The 22,951-nt window shown below is 35.9% G+C and overlaps 1 protein-coding gene across 1 annotated transcript in view; it reads left to right on the plus strand.

Moving 5' to 3' along the window:
- NCAPG2 (non-SMC condensin II complex, subunit G2) overlaps nucleotides 1-22,659 on the plus strand; it is a 52,723-nt gene extending 30,064 nt beyond the window's left edge. The window contains exons 13-27 of the mRNA XM_009329885.1: nucleotides 1,174-1,396; nucleotides 2,625-2,761; nucleotides 3,818-3,991; nucleotides 5,771-5,841; nucleotides 6,115-6,268; nucleotides 6,451-6,627; nucleotides 7,101-7,214; nucleotides 7,323-7,466; nucleotides 10,076-10,175; nucleotides 10,799-10,983; nucleotides 11,750-11,893; nucleotides 13,787-13,890; nucleotides 17,022-17,119; nucleotides 17,506-17,608; nucleotides 22,581-22,659. Of these exons, the coding sequence (XP_009328160.1) occupies nucleotides 1,174-1,396; nucleotides 2,625-2,761; nucleotides 3,818-3,991; nucleotides 5,771-5,841; nucleotides 6,115-6,268; nucleotides 6,451-6,627; nucleotides 7,101-7,214; nucleotides 7,323-7,466; nucleotides 10,076-10,175; nucleotides 10,799-10,983; nucleotides 11,750-11,893; nucleotides 13,787-13,890; nucleotides 17,022-17,119; nucleotides 17,506-17,608; nucleotides 22,581-22,632 (1,980 nt within the window). The 3' untranslated portion in view covers nucleotides 22,633-22,659. The remainder of the gene's footprint in view (nucleotides 1-1,173; nucleotides 1,397-2,624; nucleotides 2,762-3,817; nucleotides 3,992-5,770; nucleotides 5,842-6,114; nucleotides 6,269-6,450; nucleotides 6,628-7,100; nucleotides 7,215-7,322; nucleotides 7,467-10,075; nucleotides 10,176-10,798; nucleotides 10,984-11,749; nucleotides 11,894-13,786; nucleotides 13,891-17,021; nucleotides 17,120-17,505; nucleotides 17,609-22,580) is intronic.
- The last annotated feature ends 292 nt before the right edge of the window (nucleotides 22,660-22,951 follow it).

The raw sequence follows: 22,951 nt of genomic DNA on the forward strand, positions 1-22,951 counted from the left end.
TTCCTGCTGCTGTTAAATGTATAAAAAATTCTTGTTTGAAAGTTACTTGTCATTCAGTATGAAAGTTCAAGCAAACAATCTTTTTGGCTTTCCTGAATTATTCTGAACTTGCTGCCATTAAAGACAGAGAAAAAGATAATTCTCAACTTCAGGGATTTTTTTTAGGTATTAATTTGTTCTTTAGGCATAATGGGTATCTTCCATCCACTCTGTGCTTTATTTTTATGTAGTAAAAGATTCAGATCTTCTAAAGGAAGGATCAGGTTTACATAAAAGAAAAAAAAATTCCTGGTAAGTGTTAGATGTTTTGTCAGTAACTTCCTATTTATTCAAAAACTGTAATACGTATCTCTGGAAAGTCCTGGGATTACTTTAATGCTTACTCCAAGGACCTTCTTTTTATGGTAATTCTAGTAGAGATGCCCATAGTTTGAAATCACAGGGGAATTAGCTGCTGCAAATATTTCTAGTCAAGAATAAAATAATATTTTGCAACGCCAAGAAACCCTATTTTTTGGGGAGGTTTGTTGTTTTTTTTTAATCTGAAAGTGCACAGCGTAATTAATGCAAGATCTTTTCACAAAAATTACAAACGTGCATAGTATTACTGCTGGCATAACAAGCTGTTTATTCTTTCATAGCCTTCGATTACTGTGTTACAAAGAAGGTAGAGCTCTGCTAACGATGGGATGCCCTTATGGTTTGGGGTGGTTTTGGAAAGGACCTTGTTCTATACAGGTTTTTAGGGCGTGTACCATACTTGTAGGTAGTTTGGTCCTACTTTGTCCTTTGAGGAGAATATGAAACCTGATAAATCATTATATTTTGTGGTGATATCCTTGTAGAGTAAATAATTCTTCCCTATACTTATGGAATTGTATTAGCATTGCAGGTATATTGAGCTGGAATTGCTTGAACCAGAATTTTACCGGTCGATCAGAGATACCGGGAGATTTAGAGGTGTGTCAGAACAGTAAAGTAGCATTGTTGCAGCAGTATGTGACCTCAAGTAAATGCTGGTATTTTGGTAAAAATTGAAAATGCTCATGCTTTTCTGGTAAATGCTATTTATATTTGTTGAGACTTTTGATGCGGACAACATTTAATAAAGGTGATTGGTTTTTCCTCTTTATTTTTTTAACTCCTTTAATACCTTTTTCTCGCTTTAAAAAGTTCTGGAAAATCTGTCCCATGGAGCATCTTCTGACTCGTCTGGAAGTTGATTCACGGCCTGTGTCACGACGCATAGTGAATCTCTTATTCAACTCTTTCTTTCCTATTAACCAACCTGAGGATGTGTGGTGTGAGCGCTGCGTTACCCTAATCCAGATGAATTCAGCAGCGGCTAGAAAGTTCTATCAATATGCTTATGAATATACTGCCCCCACCAATATAGGTAAAGTACAAAATCTTATGAGTCTTTGGAAATACTAATATCACACCATGTAATTGCTTTTTAAATTTTTTCTCTAACAGTGGTATGTTGTTGCTAGATCCTTTGTTTATAGTATAATACTAGTTTGTAGTTTTTGAAATTCTTGACACCAGCAATGAACCCTGGTGACAACAGTCATAAGCTTTTTCAACAACGAAGAGACCAAAGCTTTTCGTTTCTGCTCTTACATGCTGTACTGTACTCTCTAGGTGGTGTTATCTGGTCTCTCTTTTCACCTTTCTTGTCATATGTACCTTAAAACTATCTAAGTTGATATTTATTTATCATGCAGAAATAATGAAATAAAATACCGTGGTGTCTCAAGTGATTTGAGATCTTTATGTGGAAGATTCTATAGAAGGTGAAAAATATTTGTGTCTGATAATCAGATTATCTGGTATTTGTCGATCAGTAGTATTTTCAAGTTGCTCAGAGAAAATCTAAAAAGCCCTCCTTCCTATTAAAAGCTTCAGAAACTTTCAGTGGAAAGGGTGTGTACTGCACAGACTATAGCTGCTTTTTATAAAAGTGCTATTGAACCAAGTAAAATCAGGAAAATTTTATTTCAGAGGAGTTCTGATACTATAAAAACAAAGTAGTCAGCATGGAGTGACTTAGGTAAAATACCCAAGCCGTTGCCCCTTGACTGATTACCTTGGTAAGGTAGTTTTGAGATAACATGTGCCAGTGTATTTAAGCTAGTCGTACTTTCACCAGAGTGGACATAACCCTTTCACTTTTATCTAGAGATGAGCTCCTCATTAAGGAGTGCAATGGTTAGGTTACTACATCTTTCATAAATAATTGGAATTGACATTGGAGGGGATGTATTACTGAACATAGGTCATTAAATTAATAGCTATGCAAGATGAATGTAGGAGGTGTGGGAGCTTCCTCTGATCCTGATTTGATAAGGTGGTGGTTGTTTGGTTTTTTTGAATAAACTTTTTTAACGGTAAAATTATGGAACCTGGTGATAATGTGGCCATTTCTTCTTCATACTTGAGGATATAAAACATTTTGACATTTCTTCCATTTCCAGGAAATTTTATCTTTTCTTCCTAGTTATTTCTGGTTCTGTTGCCTGCTTTTCAGACTGGTTTCCCAGCATTACACCTAGAAGCGTTTACTAGCAACATTCTTAACAAATAGTAAATGTCTAATTTATTCTTATTATATTTAAATGTAGCTAAATTGATGCTTACTATTCGGCGCTGCTTGAATGCCTGCATCCAGAAAGCAATGAAAGAGACTCTTCATGATAGTCTTGATGATGATGATGCTGATGATGCTGATGCTGATGAAAGTGAAAAGGAGAATACAAGTGTAAGAAAGTCCACTTTATGATAAGTTCTGGTAACTTTTTTTCTGTGGTGCTTAATTTGAGACACAGGCAGTTAATGATATGGCAGAAATCTAAAGGAAAGCACTTGGACATCTGTGGAATTAGAAGGGGAGAACTGCCATATTGGTGTTTTCATGCCCTGCAATAGCAGAAATTTGGTGAAGTAGCTAGAATAAGATAGAAGAAATATGAAGCATATTTTAAATGAATACTTCCCTAATTCCAGTACTGATTATAAATTGGCTTGGTTCTGTGTTGTGGTTTAACCTCAGTCGGCAACTGAGCACCACAAAGCCGCTCGCTCACTCTCCCCTCCCCAGTGGGATGGGGAAGAGAGTCAGAAGAGTAAAAGTGAGAAAACTCGTGGGTTGAGATAAAAACAGTTTAATAATTGAATTGAAATAAAATACTACTACTAATAATAATAGTAATAATAATAATAGAAGAATATACAAAGCAAGTGATGCACAATGGAATTGCTCACCACCCGCCGACTGACGCCCAGCCAGTCCCTGAGCAGCGGCCCCCCCGGCCAGCTTCCCCCAGTTTATGTACTGAGCACGACGTCACACGGTATGGAATATCCCTTTGGCCAGTTTGGGTCAGCTGTCCTGGCTGTGCCCCCTCCCGGCTTCTTGTGCACCTCCAGCCTTCTCAGTCGGTAGAGCATGGGAAGCTGAAAAGTCCTTGACTACTGTGAGCGCTGTGTAGCAACAGCTAAACATCGGTGTGTTATCAACATTATTCTCATCCTAAATCCAAAACACAGCACTGTACCAGCTACTAGGAAGAAAATTAACTCTATCCCAGCCGAAACCAGGACATTCTGCAATTAAATTATTCAAAAAACTGATGTCGCAAGATGACTCAAGTTATATATGTAGAGTAAGAGTGAATTGTGGAGTTCATGTTCTACAAGAAACAATGCCTTTGTGAAATTAATAGAAGGATTTTCAGGTTTTTTTGAAACCTTATTTTGACCTAAATTTATATTTGAGAATATAATAGGTAATATCATTTAAGTGTTTGTATTTCAGGTGTTGAATAATGTGTTGTCAATAAATGATGTGGCCAGCATGGCAAGTTTATTGGAGATTACCGTAATTCTCTGGAGAAGTATTCACAAAGCACTAGATCACAATGAAGATGCCAAAGATTATGCTATCAGAAAATTTGCTTCTGTACTTCCTGAATATTTCAAAGTATTTAAGGTAAAGAAAGTCTAGATTTTCCTGTAAGTGCTTAGTATTTTCTTCAGATGCTTTCATGTGTTAAGTGTTTTATCTATTTTCATGGCATTAAGTATTCTTTTTCATTGTTGCTATAAATCATAAACAATAGCAAGTTTCTTGGAATTCCACAGATGGGTAGAAGCTATTCTCCGATTGCAATATCTGACTGATAAACCATTATCTAAATAGTCAACACAGAAATACTTATGCAATAAATTGCTCTCCTTGTAATGTTTTTATAGGATTACATTCTTTTGAATATTTTTGGAACTTTTGGAAACCAGTAACTGAAAATACGCCATTGCAGAATAAATACTCAGTGTAGATGAGAGTCCACATGTTTTTCTACCTGCTCCCCCTTCCACCCTTCCACCACCACCACTTCTTATTATGATCCAGCTGCTGGAACAGACAGCTGAAGCAGCTGAGGCTCCTTTTTCATTTTCTTGTGTTTGGTTTCTGGTAATTTGATTCTACTCTCTAATGATCTTTTGCTGCACTAATTATTGTTTGGGTTTGATATAAGCAATTAATTAAAATCAGTAATTTTCATATTTTCGGTCTCCTTGATCTGTTTAATTGTTCTAGTGTTGTTCTTCAGGTTGCTATCTTTTGATAGTGGCTAATAGTATCTGCTGTGCCTTATAGTGCATTTGGAAGGATTATCTACTGGTTGTCTTTTTTTTTTGTTTATGGCTTTTATGCTGAAGTATATTGAGTTATGCTGGCTGTTATACTTAACAACATTCAAGTTTGCTTTAGATAATCAGGGAGTGAAAAGCAATTCATTGCTACCTAATATTCTGCAGCACAGATATACCAAATGGTCTCTCTACCCTGAAAGCATTTGGAAGTTGTCAAAGACATTCCAAATCTTTTTTGGTAGAGGATGTACCATCCCTCCTGAAAGGTTCTGGTGAGCAGACAAGATATCCAGCTTTAGCAAGCAACCTCTTTGACTTTGATATTCTTACAGTGAGTAAGCAGCTTGGATCTAAAAAGACCTGTCATCAGAGGCTTAGTTTCTAAAAGACTACAGATTGAAGCAGCGTCTCTTTCCTGAAAAGCTACAAATATATTTTTAAATGTTCTTTTAAAAATCATCTTTAAAAGGTTTTAGCTCTTCAAATGTCTAAGTAGGTAATAATTTCATTTGATTGTATTCATGAAGCTTGGACATACAGATACACTGTTTTTGAAGAGTCTTTCACATAGATTGGTTTCTATATAATCCGAGTGAGACTGTGTCATGGTCTAGACCTTGTATGACGATGTGTTGTAACGACTTGTAGTGCATTTTACATTACCATTGTTATATAAGCACCCTTTCCTTTAGAGTATTTTTTGTACATTTCTGATGTGAATGAATATTCGTTTAAGGCACTAGTTACTTGAGAGGAGTTAGTGTCATGATTGTGCAATTAAATATTAGCTTCTACTAGAAAAAATGTGAGCTAGAGCTGTTATTTCTTTTGCAATAGTTATTAATCTAATAGACCCATAATTATTCACGGTAGTTGTTCTGGCAGTTTGTCAGAAAGCTGAATGGTAAGATAATTGATAACTGACCTCTGAGAATAGGAATCTGAAGTTTCAGATTGCAAGCCACATGTTGTTATGAGCTTCTTTCTGTTGCATTTCTAGTGAAGAAAGGGAAATCCTTAATTTGAGATAATTTAATCATACTTTTTCAGTACTCTCTTTAGTTTTGTGTGCATCTGTACATGTACATCATATAGTGTACTTTTTTTATCCTAGGATGAGCGTTGCATGACTCCATTGGTTATTCTGGCATCCTTTATGCCCCCTGCTGCTATTCCTACATTCAGGTACTATTTTTAAATCCAAAATATGAATGACAAGAAATCTCTTGTTGACTGTATTTGTTAATTTTTCACAACTTGACATATTAAATGCCCATTTGGATACATTAATCCACTAAACAAATTCGATAAGTTAGTAAAATCTCTGAGGTGCAAATATGCCTTTGAGCCATTGGTGAATCTTTTTTGGTATTATACTGGTTGATTTTTTTTTTTATTTTTTCTGCACTGGATGTAAAGCTAATGGCATCTCTTATTTTTTGTTTGTTTTCTTTTAAGCTGTGGTGTGATCTCCAGACTCAGAAATATTGACAATGGAGCTGACCAAAGCAAATATTCTACCCTGATAGACTGCATGTGTCGCTGGGGTCAAGTGGGACATATTATGGAATTAGCCTGTGACTGGTTGTCTGACACGCTAACCCCAAGAAAGGTGCGCATATGCATATGTCAAAGAATTAAGGAATTGCTAGATTACATAAAGGCATCGTGTTTGGTTTTTTTTTTTTTTTAACAGAAGCAGCCTCTTTAATGCCATATTATTCTGCTTTGGAATTAGTTGTAAATTAAGATACTAACAGTATTGTAACGGTTTTGTGCTTTCTTCTCATTTAGAGTATTAAAACATCTGAACGACGAGTACATATCCATGTAACACATGAATCGAAGCCAGAATTAGCAATTGATTACATTGAATATTTATTGACTCATCCTGTTAATCGTGGTTGCCTACTCTCTGTTCCTAAAAAGAAACTGCAGAAGCTTTTGAAAATTCTCGGTGCTGCAAAGGTAGTATTCTCCTTACCATAAACAGTGCTTGTAAAAGAGTGCTTAACATCATATATTGCCTGAATCAAATTAAAGGCCCGCAAGAATAAATAAACAAGATTCATGATCCCTTTTTCCCCTCTGTAAAAAGGTTTTCCTTTTGATTTGTATTTCAAACAAATATTCAAAACTAGAAGTGTATTAGTTCAGAATTGTTTATAAATGGCAGATTGTAACCAGCTTGTCATTTTTAGCTGTCTCAAAATTTTTGTGATCTAGTGTTGAGCATTTTTAAGGGACCTGACTTTTGGAATGTACATGGAAGGAATAGTCTGAAAATCAGATATGGCATTGCAAAATGAAAGTAATTGAAAGTATGCCTGTTGGGTTTTTTGGGGTTGGGGGAGAAGTTAATCTTTTGTTTAAAGCGGTTGAGAAAAGAAATATTTGAAAGGATTTTCTGGAAAATATAAATGTACGCCTTGATATTTCAGGAGGTTCTTGGCTCAATTCTGAAAGCAAATGATGGAGGTTCTGGTAGCTGCAATCAAGCAACTGGCCTAAGAGCCTTCAGCCTGTTTTGCAGGTTGAGTATTCACCTTCAGAACAAGGTATCGTTATACCTTTTCAGTATAAGCTGGAGTTACAGCTGACAGTATAAGGAAATTCCAAAAGAATTGGAAAGACAATTGGTAAACTTCTTCTAATTTTTTTTCCAGTTTTCTGAAGAAGGAAAAGATTACCTCTCACTTCTGGAGGAGACAGGTGCTTGGATAGAAAGTCAAGTTGTACCTTTTATACTAGCAAGTGATCAAGAGGATGGCATTTCAAAATACAGTAATGTTTCTGAATTAATTATCCAGGTTAGAGGTCTCTTATAACATAAATCAAACTGCTACCAATCTGAAAAGCCGTATATGTAGCAATTGTATACTGACAAACATAGGGCACTGGAGATTTTGGAGCCCAGCAAGTGAATGAGCTAATGAAATACAGTCCTGATTGTTCTGAGGTTAGAGTTTTGTGCTTTTGCTATTCCTTTGATTGCTTAAAATCACACACTTTTTTTTTAATTGCTTTGAGATTAGTTGTAAACTTTATATTTTATAAATATAAAAATATATAAATATAATTGCGCAAACCCTAGCAATTAAATCAAGTAGTTGGAGTCAACAATACCTTGTTCTTATCTAGACTTTTTTCACCTACCAGTGCATAATATATATTCTCATCGTACCTGTTGAAATGAAGATGGAACATGTTTTATGTTTCACACTTGTGACAATGCCCACTTAAGAAGTTTCTAGCACAGCAGGCGATGTAACCTGGGTGTCCCAAATTTTAGGTTTCTAACAAGTAATTCTTGTCCTCAGTCTCTCATCCCCCATATTAAATAAAGGTAATGCTTATGCTGTTTTATGAAAAGTGCATTAACATAAAGTTAAGATTGTCACTGAATCTCAGTTCTGAAAAGGAGAAGGAAATTAGTTGCTGAAAACAAGGGTATAGTTACGTGTTATGCTAGCACTTAACAGCCTGTTCTTCTGTAGCGTAGAAGGTCCTGGAAATGACATAGAATCACTGCAGCTGCATACATTGTGTTGAATAGCACAGTAGAGGATGACTTTGAGGACGAGGAAGGTGGAGTAATTATGAGAGAGGATTTAGATCTAGTCATGTTTTCTTGCTTGCTTGCTTCCTTCCTTTCTTTCTTGCCTTTCTGCTTTCCCAAAAGAAATAGGTAAAATTATACCCTGAGGAATTCAGTATGCTTCATTCTAGTGCTGAGTCCCATAGAAGATGTCTTTGGAAGTCAGCAGAGAGGCAGGGTGTGAGTTACCTGGGAATTTAATAATGAGGAGGTCAGTCTTGTACTAAATCCTGCTGCTGCAGCCAAATGGCTCTTTGAAAGATATAAAGAGATAGGAAACTCAAATGAGCGTTGTAGTTGTTCATGCTACAGGTTTCTTGTGTGGTTTATATGCTATTGTCTTCTCTCTGAATGAAAAATTTGGTATGCATATCATAAATCTTTTATGGCTATTTTTCAAAAGTTTGGAGGCACAGAACTCAACCTTATAGAAGGACAAGACACAAAATAGGGAATCTTTACCAGCATTACCAGAATGTTTACTATCCATTTCCTAGGTTTGAATACAAAATTAAAAGGAAACTTTATTGATAAGCAATAAGATAGGCAGTTGTCACCTATAAACCCATCTGACATGTTACTTGACTAGCCAATAATGAAACACAATGATCTTTACTAGTAGATCTTAAAGTTCATTCACATCGTTATTTCCAGAGAAGAAACTGAGGTGTAAAGACTGAGGTGACTTGTCTGGAAGTCAAGAAAAGAATCCAGGCCTCTTGCATCTCCTGTAATAAGCCACATGATTGTTAAGCAGCTCCTATTTGCTTCTCACTTTGTATACTGTTTTTTATTGGAATGAGGTATTGATTGTCATATTTAGTTGTTTGGAGTCTATATTCAGTAACAATGCTGGCATTAAAAGTGGACCTAGTTTGTCTCAAAATATCCATGTAATATACAATCATTACAGTTGCTTCTTTAATACTGTTGTATATGAGAGGGGACCGGGGTGTCTCTTTTTCCACTTACATTTCTCTATCACTTTTCCCGTGACATATCCCGTTTTTTCCCATTTCACCCTTCCTTCTCTGCTTAGCCTGTTACTCAATTTTGCACTTGCTGTTATGGGCAGGGATTCATTGGGGGCCGTTCTCTTTAGGCCACTGATTTGTTGAGTGGGGCTGGTAGGCCCTCTGACACAAACCCCAGTGTCATCACTGCCAGTGTCCCTTACCCCTTATCTTCATTCGCCTTCACAGAAAGCATTTGATTATATAATGGGGGGGGGGGGGGGGGGTGACATGTGTTGCCCCTCACATATCACTTAACCCTAGGTGGATTTTAGCATTGAGCTATGGGTCCTTTCAGATTTTGGTCAAGTGAAAGATTTGGACTAACTTTAGTGACAGTCAGTGTCCTTGAACACCCCAGCTCGTGTATACAGACTGGTTAAAAATTCTCTACTCTGTCTATACATTAGTATTATAATCTGTTTAGTATGTAACGTGTGTGTCTCTAGGGAAAAGCTCTTTGTGTATGCTGTTTTTAATTTTGCTATTCAATATAGGTAGAGATGTCATGTTCTGCCTCGGTAAGTGTTAGATATCAATGCCTCTGATCTGAGCCTGAGTAAAAAAGATAGAGTATTTACTGCCTTTTGAGAAACTATGTTTACTGGAGGAAAGGGCGATGGAAGCATTTGGAGAACTGTTTGGAACTCCTGCTTTTCAAAGGTTGCGAACTGAGTAACTCCAAGTAGATGCACCAGCTTTCAAGGCAACTTGGCTAAGATTTCATGGTTTTGTTACTTTTAGGTTTTACTGAACCATTACTTTATATAAATTTTGTTTCTCATATACTTTTGCATCTCTTTTCTAGGCCTACCTGACAGTGTGTAAAGATGTCATAATGGTTGGCCTTGGAAATCTCACGTTTCAAGCACACCTTTTAGATATGGCTCTTTCAGTTATACAAACAGGTACAATATTTTATACTAACATCAACATCTCCATATATACTTAGCTGACTTTTCTTATATTAGCAGAACTATTGCTTTTAGCATTTTGGAGTCTGTTTCTCAAAAAATGGTGTTTACTGCTTATGCTAGCTAGTACCAATAATATGGTCAAAAGTCACAGCAGCTTTTCAGAAAACTGAAAACAAGCAGAGAACCAACCCAGAACCATGTCACTGTTGATAACTAATGTGTTCTTCCTTGCTCTTAGATTCCAGTTATTACTATATAATTCAGGGGGTTTTATATAAGTATGCCTTAGGAGGCAACATTGTAGCTCTATTTAAATTTGGCTCACATTTGGAAAGTTAATGTCTACAGTACAGACAGAATTAGAGTTCAGTACCTGAAGAAATCTACAATTTTAATCCCTATACTTCAAGTATTGGAAGGAACACTGGATTTATACTTAAAATATTGATTGAACTGTATGAAAATTTCAGCTAAGGATGCTCAGAAGCTAAATATATCATCTACGCTTCTAAACTATAGCTCCTTAGGTTGTATAACTGAGTTTCATTCTAAGCTTGTACCTGAAGAATATCTCATTACAATTTTTACATTGTGGTATTTATCTCTTTCTCTAGAAAGAGCTGGCTTTTGTGCTCCAGTGTTACTGTATGCTCTAAAAGAAATTATTGAAGCTTCTTTAACTCAGAATACTGAGACAGATGAAGTGGCAAATCTTTTCCATGCTGTACAGACTGTCTTCCAGAAAGTTTTAGAATGTGTGGCACGTAGACTGAAGACACAGCAGGAAGAAGGGATTCAGGTATCATATTACACTTGCAGTTACTACCTAATGTGTAGATGAATCCATACTTTTTATGCAAATGTGTTATACTTAGACACTTTGAGGTTGTTATTTGAGTCGACATCTGATTAAATTTTCAGTTAAGTTTTCTAAGTTTCCTCCTTACCAATGTTTCTTTTTATCCATTGTTGGTATCATCATGACAGAAAAACTAGTAAATTGGAGAGCAATGCATTCTGTTACCAACGATCCTGAACTACCCTAGTACTCATAGGTTACTACTCTTATCTGCAATTAAATGAACTTTCTCAATCCAGAGCAAAGAATTTGATTATATATATTATGATCTTGGGATGGGGGAGAAATTGTCATTACTTTATTTCTTTCTTTCAGCCTGAATTGTATCAGCTTCAAAATATGTACGATGTCCTAAAGTTCTTCAAAACCTCCTGTCTTCACAGAAGAGTTAGCTTCTTGTATTTTATAGCAGAGACTAGATAGGTGAGATGGGTGGATCACTCTGGAAAATTTGATGGTCTGCTTTTCAGGACTTCTGAAAAACATCCAGTTCTTTTTTGTTACAACCATTGTTTTGTTTGTTTCGCTCAAATTTATGAGTAGACTTCCCAAACATGTTGCTGATTTCCCCTCTGATCCCAGGTGACTAGAATACCTCAATAGCTTTCAAGGTGTGATCTGCACTTCTTCACAGAGAAGCTTGCTGAAATATTTCAATTATAGTCAAGCAATCTGAAAAAACTGATCTGTTTTTCTTTGGGTTTAGCTGATTCACTCTATTCAAATACCTCTTGGAGAATTCATGCATGCAGTCCAGTGCTGGCATTCATCTTGCCCAGCAGTTCACCAAGGTGTACTCTCTACTCTCCTGGCTGCAATAGTAGCAGAGATAAATCATGTGCTACAGAAGGTAAAGTTAATACTGACTTTTTTTTTTTTTTACACTTGCTGCTTTTTAAACGTCATGTTGGAACAATCGAGCTACGTTCAGAAAGTGTGATCTTTGTACTGCAGATCAAGATTTTGTGTGTGTTGGCATGGAACAAACAGGGAATCTTATTTGCCATAATTTCATATTATGGTGCATCTCAGATTTATGAATACAGCCATGTAAGAACAGAGTTGTCCTGACACCTAGTTCACTATCTGCCTCTGACAGAAGAATTTAGAAATTTGGCAGAGTTGGAGATTAACGACATGGTTTTTGAGATGTTCTCTATGTGTATTTGTACTGGGTCTGGCTGGGAAGGAGTTAACTTTCTTCACAGCGGTCCCTATGGTGCTGTGGTTTGCATTTGTGGCTAAAACAGTGTTGAGGGCACACCAGTTAGTTTTGGCTGTTGCTGAACAGTGCTTGCAGAGTGTCAAGGCTTTCTCTCTTCCCTTCACCCCCTGCCCTAAAAAAGAGTAAGGAGGCTGCGAGTGGGCAAGAGGTTGAGAGGGGACACAGCCAAGACAGTTGACCCAAACTGACCAAAGGCATATTCCATACCATACAACGTTGTGCTCGGCAATAAAAGCTCAGGGAAGGGAGGTTGTTCTAGACCTACCTCACTTTGTCTCACCCAGCATTAGGGAACTTAAGAAGTGAACTACTGATCTCTGAAAGATTCCAGTGCCCTATTCTTGGAACTGTCCCATAAAGTTCTGTAATGCTGTTCCAAAGCAGGCTGGTGTCTCGCTTGGCACTCATCACCTATGCATTCAATACAGATCCATTTTCATACATCTTTTTTTTTGGTTCTGCTGGTTTTTGTTTAGAGGATTTCCAAATATTTGATTTCAGTTTCTTTGGAAAGTAAAGAAAGAGGCTCTAATACTGAAAAGAATATATAGACAGACGTTATTGTATGTGCTAAAAGTCCAAGGAACCATTACTGTCCTTGAAGGAGAAGGGTAACATTGCCAACGCATGTTCCTAGTGCATGTAGTGTTAGGAGCAAATATGGCTGGTAAGATTGAAAGCTTTGAGAACTAACAAGGAAAAGCAGAGGTTCTTTAGCAGAAACTGTACTCTTACTGTGGTTGCTAGATGTGTCAGAGCAATAAACGGTTGCCAGAAAGTACCGAGTACAACAGAGCTGCTTCTAAGATTCTGTGTTACAGAAGGAACTGAAACAATACCAGAGATTTACCTGCAAATATTAATGTATCAGCTGAGGGGCTGTGGGATGAGAGCGTGCTCTTTACAGGTGCTGCAGAGTAAAAGTTCATGGTCTTGAATGATACTGTAGATTCATACTCCTAGATTATGAATGGTCAGTGCAGCAAGTCATCTGAGCTGGGGTTTTCCCTGCCCCCAGGTTACTGTACTAGTAAATAAAAGTTCAGTTCTGACTAAATACTTGCCATGCTATTCAGAACTTGATACCAAACAGAGCTGACACAGGGAATCAGGAAATCGCTGTCCCCTAACTTGTTTTTAGAAATCATGTATGCACACTTAAACTTGGAGACACAAAGGATACTCATCTGTGATTCATAGGCTGTGCCTTTATAAATAGTGACCAATAGTGTAGTTAAATGAAACCTCTGTTCAGAACAACTGTGGAGAATATTTGCCTTGGTACAAATACTGTTTATTTGTTTTAGTTTTAGCCTTTCTAATTTAAATTTGTTTTGTTTATTTGGACACAACACAATTGGATTAAGGCTATTGAAGGAACGCAACATGAATGTTTCTTCTAATTATTTAAGGATAGGTCTTGGTTAGTGTAATTACCACAATACGGATTTGCTTCGATGTTTTCTGCATATGTATATTTCTTGATCTACAGCAGTTGTTGACATTTTTCTTTTTTAGGCTTCCAGTGAAAAAGACTTAACTCTACCAAAGACTATTGCAGACCTTCCTCCTCTTTCAAGCAGTTTAATGGCCATAATTATGAAGTCAGTTAATGTTGTCAGGTAAATGTTTCTACATTAATATGTCCAAGGTTGTTGCTAATGTAGAGCAGCTTATATGTTGTCAATAAAGTTTTAATTTCTAAACTCAAATAAATTTCAAGGAACTAGATGCTTACTAAATTTACCTGCACTACTTTATAATCCCTTTCCCTTGATACATTGCTTGTAGGTATTGACTGGGGGGGGGGTTGGTTCCATTTATTTACTGCTTCTAAGGGCGCTTCTTATTTACAAGCCTGTTCATCTAAATTAGTTCTTTAATCACACATCTTGGCTTGCTTCTTTCATAAGATACTTATAAACATTAGTGCCCTCAATATAGAGGTATTTAGATGAGATAAAATATTTACCAGAAATAGCATTAATCCTTTAATTGAACATCTGCAATGAGGTGACAAATGTACTATAGCTGTATTAAAATCACAAAATTCAAAATAGTTTTAAAATATCTGAGTCCTAAAAGCCCCCAAATGTAGGGTTACATCTTTTTTGTTGTCGTTTAAGACTTAAACTGTTTTTTTTAATTTGCTGTATTTAGTGGGTACCCTGAATATCTTCTAAAATTGTCACAAGTGAATTTCATTATCTTCCTGTGCTTAGTTTATGCATATTCAATTTTTATTTACATGACTATAAACACCAGAGTTATTTTGAATGATCAAGGGGCTAATGTGTATTCCTTAGAAGTCCTATCATTCTCCATGACTTATCACAACTAACTCGTATTCTTAACTTCCTCATCTGACAGGCATTGAATATCCCTGTCTCTGCTATCATGAGATTTTTTTTTTTCTTCTCAATTGTTCTCTAGTTCTAGTTGAACCTGCAAAACAAAGGATTCCGGGAGTCCAGAAATAGGTTTCCTAATCCAAATCTTGTTCTTCTGTGAGACAGCAGCTGTCTGTCAAGGTGCTCTCTTTTAGTGAAACAAAATTATTTTACACACCTCTTTTGAAAAGAGGGGCAAAAATTCAATGAATTCCTCTGAAACTTTTTCTTGTAGTGGTCAAGGAGAATCTTGTCCATTCTTGACAGAGAGAACTGCTAGTTTGGACCAGACTGTTTCTATGAGTACTTTGATAAACATGTGTCTATCTTCTAGTATTTATCTTTTTGGTGCAAAGAAGATCTAAGTCAGGAGATAATTTACATCTGGTTCCACTGGTGCCTCAGGACTGAGACTACTTTTAAGGCTGTTTTCTTTTATTCATCTGTATTGATAGGCCATAATCAGAGTCCAGTAGTAAATCATTCAATATCTCAGAAATTATCATCTTTCCACACCAATTTGAAAGCCTTTGACAATACAGAATCTGAAGCGACCTTCTGTTCTGTGAACACACAATCATCTTGCACCAGGTTCTGCAGCATCTATTATATTTTCAGTTACTAATTACTCAATGTCTACCACTGAATTTCAGTCCCATACCAGTGATAATACTGAGTGACTTGGCAATATCTGACCAATTGTGTGAGTACCCTTTCCTTTAGCAGGGAACTGTCTGTGTAGGAACCAATTACTCATCTCTTTTACTTATACGTGTTTGTAAATAGCTTCTTGTTCTGTTCTATTTTAGCTTTGCCTGCAGGCTCATGTGATCCTTGTTGAGAGGGAGGTGGGGAGAGGCACTTGCATTGAGTCTGCAGTGAGTCTTATTACAGGTTAATAAAATCACAGTGTTCCTTCATGGAACTAAAGAGTGTGCTTACTGGCCTAAACAGTGATAACAATAAAGTCAAAACTCTGATCGGAATACTGTCAGTTAGCAATTTAAAAGCAATATGAAATGGAATCCATACTTGGTTAGATTAGTCCACAATGATATAATAAAACTAATGCAATGCATGAGTGACTTCCTAATACTTATTTCAGAACCTAAAGAGGTTTCATCTTTCTCAGCTCTTTGAAGCAATATTTGAGCTTCTACAAAGCTTATTTACTGAATCAGTAGTGGAGGTTGGTTCCTTTCTTAACTGCATACTTCATTTCGATATCTTAGCACAATAAAAGCCCGAAGAACAATTAAATTTGGAACTGGGTATTTGTGATGCTCAATTTTGGTAACAGATAATAATATTATCAAAGGTCTTTTGAAATATTTTAGGGAAAGTTATTGTAACATCTACTGCTCTCAGTTTCCCATTTAGTTCTTCACAGAGCATTTAGTTTTGTGCTCTGAGGAATATGAGGATTACAGATCTTGTCCATCTCCTGCTTTATCCCTCTTGTTCTTTTATTTTTCTGTGTTTTTGAGAATTGCTTCTGAGTTAAATTTGCTATTTTTACCATTAACACTATAATGACTAATTAGTGGTTTCATTCTGTAGTATTGCCTTATTCCATACTGCAGTTTAATCTGGCTGATAGACCTCTTACTTCACACCCTTGTTTCATTTTTCTTAACTTAATATATGTCCCAAAACACCTCTAAAGTTTGCTGGTAATACTATAATCTCTTGCTAAAAGTGAGTCTCTCAAGATACGTATAGAGTTAGTATTTATCTCAGACTTCACAATAAACGGTTGTTTTGATTCTATTAGTCCGTCCCATACTTCCAATATCTAAACTGTAGTTTGGAAGTGTTTCGGGGCTATATTTAGTTATAAACATTCTTCACTGTTTTGTAATTGGAAACCCATAATTTTTATGAGATATGCATTTTAGACCAAAGTGATAATTAAAGTCCAGTTTCTAATCAGGCTACAAGTAGTAATAGTTTTAATGGCATGAGGAGTTACTAACAAACCGTTGGAGTCATGCAACATATTTTTTTAAACTTCAGTAGAAACTGAAGTTAGAAATTTCGATACAAATTACTTGAGTTAGATTCCAGTAGCACCAGTAGTTTTTTCCACAGATTGACTTTCCCAAAATAGTCCGCGAGCTCTTAATTTGTCTTAACAGTTACTTATTCTGTGTACAAACTTCTTTATTTTTTTCCCAAGCAATTTACCATTCTGCTAACTCAGGTATTCTCACTTCCAGAAGCAGCATGCAGTCTTCAGTTGCCCAACAACGGCTGCTTTGTCCCGCGTGGTAACTTTGAAGCTATAGTGGCAGGGTAGCATCATCACAAACTTGTTGTGTTCAGTTCTATTTTGAAAGAAACATGATTTATTTTTTCTTTAGGTCATTTTTAAATGAATTAATGGAATGCATTATCTCTGAAGAAGTTGAAGGGATTTTTAGTCTAACAGCTACTGCCTGCATTGTGATTATAATTAACGGTCAGTCAAACCATTTTTGTCCATTTTTTTTTCTTTCTTTTTTTTGTGTGCTACATTTTGAAAGCTGAGTTCTTGCTAATTTACCATTTTCCTACAGGATTTAAGGTTATATCACTTGTAAGTTACGTTTTTAAGCTTTGGACTTTCAATCTTTGTGTAGTGAGCTTAAAAATACAACTGTCTGCTAACTCATAGGGTCCATCACTATATTCTGATTTGCTGAAATACAGAGTGATTAATCCAGGACGGTGAAAATCTAATTTAATATCTAATCTTTCATTAAACCATCTTGTATGTTAAAAAAATATTTGATGAAAATATGCAGGGTTTTTTTTGATAAATCATTATTTTTGTCCAACTTTTCAACATAATCTTATTTCAAACAGGTAAGCACAAAACTTCACTTCTAAAGGATATTGCACCTGCCATTCAAAGGAAGCTGATAACATGCAAGGATGCTGCCACAGAAGAATATAGCAGCACTGGAAGGTAAATGTGCTGTGGGAAATGAACACTAACCTCTCCTATAGCCTCTCCGCAATAATTGTCTGTGTTTTGTACTTACATAATACAGTTAGAGCGTTCTGAATGATTGCAAGGTTTAAAACAGCGGGTAAAAAATCTTGTGAGGTATTGAGCCCAGCACATATTAAATTTCCTGCCCATACATTTGCTGTGATTGCAATCTTTACATATTTAGTTTGGTTTGTTGCATTTAATTTGAATGTGTTATGACTTGATCCTGTATATTGCAGGATTCAGTTCTGAAATTCAGTTCTGTTAGCAGCAGGTGTAGAACAAAGCAAGTAGTCTATTTACTATTTCTTATTACTAGAAGATTTTTCTCCCACATTTTGGTATTAGGCATATGAATCCATACCTATGCAGATAGTAAAAATTTAACTGAATGTAGCAATGACTTTAAGACCTTTCCATAGGTGATTTTATTTTGCTCTTTTTTGGGATTTTGGTGTCATATCTGGTTGACTTTTAGATTTTTTGGGATAAGTTTCTTGAAGGTGATTGGCTACATTGTGTTTGCAATCATTTATTTCAGACCTGCCTATAGATAGACAATCATGATGAATGCTTTAGCCTTAAGTGTCTCAAACTTGCTTAAGTCTAAAAATTTGTTAGCATTTGATTTCTGCCTAGTCAATGAACTGCCTCTGGAATTAGAAAACATGCAAGGTAGATATTAAAAAGCACAAACATAGAATATGAAGAAAACAGACTATGGTTATGAACATTCATCCAAAAATACTGAGAAAGTTATTAATGCACCACAGTGGCCAATCTGAAGATGCAGAGGCCCTTGCAATCTTTAAGTCTTCAAACTGATGATCCTTACTATTCAGTCAAACAATGAATGTAGAGTAGACAGACTTTACATTAAAAAACAAAACAAAACAAAACCACTTCATTTTACTCAACAGTTTCTTGCATGGCCCTTCAGACCTAAGCACGCTTCCACAGCACACCCTTCTGGTGGATCACTAGCCTGAGGCATGTTGTTCTCTGGCATTGTAATGACTAGACATAGACCTTTGGCGGCTGTGCTATGACTGAATTGGTGTCACTGGTTTAAAGCCAATACTAAAGTTATGAGATGCTGCTGTATGAAAAATAAGATAGTTTGTCAAGGAGGCCGCATGGGCTATATCCCTTTCCTGTTATGATACTTCAAATCCTTAAGAGTTTGCACTTGAGTTGTATCAAGAAGCGCAACAGCTACACTGAGTGTTCTGGCAGTGGCAGAACTTTTAGAGGGCTGTGCAGTAAATGTCCATTTGGAATTGGTTCAGAAGTGCAGAAGGTAAATCGGATTTTTCCAGGAAAAAAAAAAAAGCCTGATATTCAGGACAATACAATAGAGTAGCTGTGTTGTTGCTAACAAAAGATGCATTCATTCATTTAAATCTGCTATTATATCAGAGCCAAGAAGGTATTATGTAACTCTCTCTAAAGAGTTATAAAATCTTAAGAACTAGACCAGAAAGTTTTATGATATATACGAGCCACTTCAGTTATGTACCATCAAAAATGAGATTTATTAAAAAAAAAAAAAGGGAAAAAAAAATCAAAACCAGCGCACCCTTCACTTCCATTTCCTGTCTGGCATAAATAAATAGAAAACAGAAATGTTGCTGTCAAGACTTTGAGTGGTTTCCACAGAGGACAGTGTGCTCATGTAACATAAAATTGATAAAGAACCAAAAATATCTTATTTAAAAAAAAATCACTACGTAATTGGACTTCTAAAACTCAGAGTGACTCTGCTTCCTGGGTAGATTGTTTTAATTAGTTGCTCAGCTGTGAACAAATTTCTTTTGGTTGGGACCTAGCTTAGAAACAAAATCAAACAAAAATAAACAAAAACCAATTTTTTTTCCCCCATGAAATCATTTAACGTTGGGTTGCCAAGTGTTCTACTAGGATATTTTTTAAAATAATAATAATGATCTGGAAAAGAAAAGTGAGCAGCAGAGTGCCATGATTCAGTTTGCTCCTTTTAATCAGGACAGTAGAAAAGGCTGAGAAATTAAAGCAAATCTTAACATGATTAAATAAATAGGCACATTAAAATGAATAATTGCTGCCACTTGAGTGCACTACTGACTATAATTCCAGTAAGAACACAGATCAATTGCTTTATGAATCTATATGATAATCTCTGCCCAGCGAACAGGGACAAATCAACCTAGAAGTTGGGGCAGATGAAGAGCATAAGATGCTACACAGTGTTTTAATTTCGTGACATATGAATGGCTACCTTTGTGTAATACAAAACCAGGAGATAGTTGCAGATAAAATTAAAATATTAGGAATATGAAAATGATGATGGGAAGTACTTTTAACAAGAAGCAGAATTGCAATATGATAACAAAATTCAGAAGCTATCACACAATTTGGGAGGATTCATATTTGTACAGGTATGTTGGGGATTTTTTATCTCCAGAAGGGTAAAAGAATTCATGCTGAAAAAAGGTTAGGAGGAAGTTCTTCACTGATTAGGTTTTGCTTGACTCATTTAAAGCGTGTTTGCACTTCCTCAGCTAGACATAATGTTGGACCAGGCTGGGCCTCTAGTGTCTTCTGACATGCCATTTGCAGTGCTCTGGTACTAGTGTGCTGACGTATAACTGAAGTGTCATTATATACAGTCTGAAATGCGCCCTGTTGTTTGTAAACTATTTTATCATCCTACTCTGCTTACCAAACCCCAAGATTTTAGTTATGGTATGCTGCAAGCTAGATCTCTGATCATTACTTTGAGCACGATCTTATAACACACAGTGCTGCACTTACGTGTGCTGAAATATATCACTGCTTTTTTAACTCATACTTAATAGTATTATTACTTTTTGCTTCTGAATGCATTATCTCATAATAACTCCTTGAGGGATTATTTTATTTAATACCCAGGTATAACAGGAAATAGTGACATTCTCTAATTTCCCAGGAGACTTGGCATTCTGTGCCAGCATCTTAAATGTAGACTTAGAAGTAATCTATTACCTATTAGCAAAGAAAGAAAAGAGTAAAAATGCTGTCTGGTGTCGTAATTAAAGTGCTGCCCTTAAACAAACTAATTCAGAAGCAAAACTTTTCATTGTAATTTAGTCTTCCCTCTTCAGCTGAGTTAGCAGTTTAAGATGGCCCTGTGGGTCTATTATTCTAAAAATGCTGTTCAGTGCACTTAAAAATTCTGGACAACATATTGTATATTGAGAGAATTTCCTCAAGAGTAATGGCACACACATTAGTTTAGTTTATAAAATGCACATATTTATGCCTAGCAAAAAAAATGTGAATAAAGCTGTCAATGCAGTGATTTGGAGGCTAGAGAAAAATGTTCCATGCTCTTAAAAACAAATGTGCTATGGAATAACACCTTTGACTTAATATTTTCTATTTACTTTAATTAGCATTTTGATATACGGGTATTAGAATTTAAATTTAGCTAATGGCTCTGCTGAAAGATATTTCTTTAGTATTATCATTTAGCTGGCTTCCCAAACTCTTTACTGCACTCCCATTGCATCTGTAAATAATGATTCTTGAATTGTTTTGCAATATAACTTTGTGTATGATTTGCCTGACGCCTATCTAAAAGTTCACTAGAAAGGTACCTGGTAGAACTGACTTAAATTTGTCTGTCTGGGGAGGCGTACAGGTATTCTGAATGATGGCTTGTTGTCCAACGTGTTGCTGGTACATGGGCCAATGTTACAGATCTATTGTTTTATTAGCCTTAAATTCTAACAAAATAAAATTTATCCAAAGTAGCGTTGTGTCTGAAACCACAGTACTTCACTAATTATACTAACTTTATAGTACATTGTAATACTAGCTTATTTTGACAGTTGAGTTCCATCACGGCTTAAGGGATATAGCACTATAAAGAGGAGCATGTGACACACCCGCAGCGGTCTGAATTCAGGGAGCCCTAACATCCAGTATACTGCCATGAAAATGCAGAGTTGCCTCTTGTATTTCAGGTCTTGGTGTCTCATAATGGATGCCCTAACTCATCGTAATTAATGACTAACTAACCTTGCTTATTTGGGGCATCAGTCTAGGACTATAATAATAAAAATATGGAGAAAAAAAATGCTTGAGAAATACAGGTGACAGAATCTTTTACAAAAGATTCCCTCACAAAAACATGAAGGATAAAGTTTATAGTAGTTAATGGTGAAATGATGTTTTGGACAGAAGACCAAAGTGCCCATTTTTGTCTTTTGAGGATATCTTAGAGCAGCGTTAGAAGAAGTTGTGTGAGAACGCAACTACGAAGGCTGGGTGAGTGACTGTGTCAGGGAATGCAGAAAATGAAAAGGGCCTGCCAAATGGAAATTTCAGAGCTGACCTTTGGGATTGTTTAGGGAGTAATGTGAGTCAAAAGAGAGTCAGAAAGGGACTAAGATGGGTGTATCTGCAGCCGAAGGAGGCAGCAGCTAATAAGCATAAGATAGAAAGCTCGGGCTTGGAAAAAAATTGCCACAAGGTGAGGAGAAAAATTATGATGATGGAAGAACGAGGGCGAAAGGAAGAAAAGTAAGAGAATGAAACTGGCCTTAGTATGAACTATCATCAGTAAAGGATTTGACTATTTATGTTTGAAAAAAGAGTAAAAATGCTGTGAAGAAAACGAGTGGGTTCTTTAAATAGGTGATGAAATATTAGAAAACGTGCTCGAATTGACATAGTAATTTAAACTGGCTTGCTGTAGATTACACTATAGCTAGAGATGATCAGCAGAAAAATGGAAAAGTTGAAAGAAAAAATGCAGCTATTTCAAAATTAATTTGTAAAGGCATATTTAATACTTAAACTAATATGGAATAACTGGTCAAAGAAATCATGCGGTAGCTATACTCTGAGAATCAAATAGTCTAGGATTGATTTAGCATTGAGCATATCTAATCCATTTACGCATTGTTTTATGCTGTTTCAGAATCGTCTGTGAATCATCTCTGAAAATTTTGGATGAATTTTTGAATCCTTGACCACGCAGAGGCTTTTGTCATGAAAATTAAAGGAAGGAAGATGTATTGTTTTTTAAAAAAGATTATCTTGTAAACTTATTAAGAGTTAAAGCTTGTTTTCTGTTATTCTGTACATTTAAAGCAGGCAAAATGTATAAAAGTGTGTATAGAAATCAGGTAATAGTAAAGATTTTTCAAACAGCTATAAAGAGGTTATTCTGTATAAAAATGTCTTATTTTGGGGGGAATGTAAAATCAGTATCTTTGTTTTTATAAAACAAATAATAATTGTATCTTATATACTTTGAGATTGAGGTAGCACGTAACCTCAGTCCCCGGG

Source organism: Pygoscelis adeliae, unplaced genomic scaffold (genome assembly GCF_000699105.1).
Source record: "Pygoscelis adeliae isolate BGI_AS28 unplaced genomic scaffold, ASM69910v1 Scaffold238, whole genome shotgun sequence".
NCBI classification, from domain to species: domain Eukaryota; kingdom Metazoa; phylum Chordata; class Aves; order Sphenisciformes; family Spheniscidae; genus Pygoscelis; species Pygoscelis adeliae.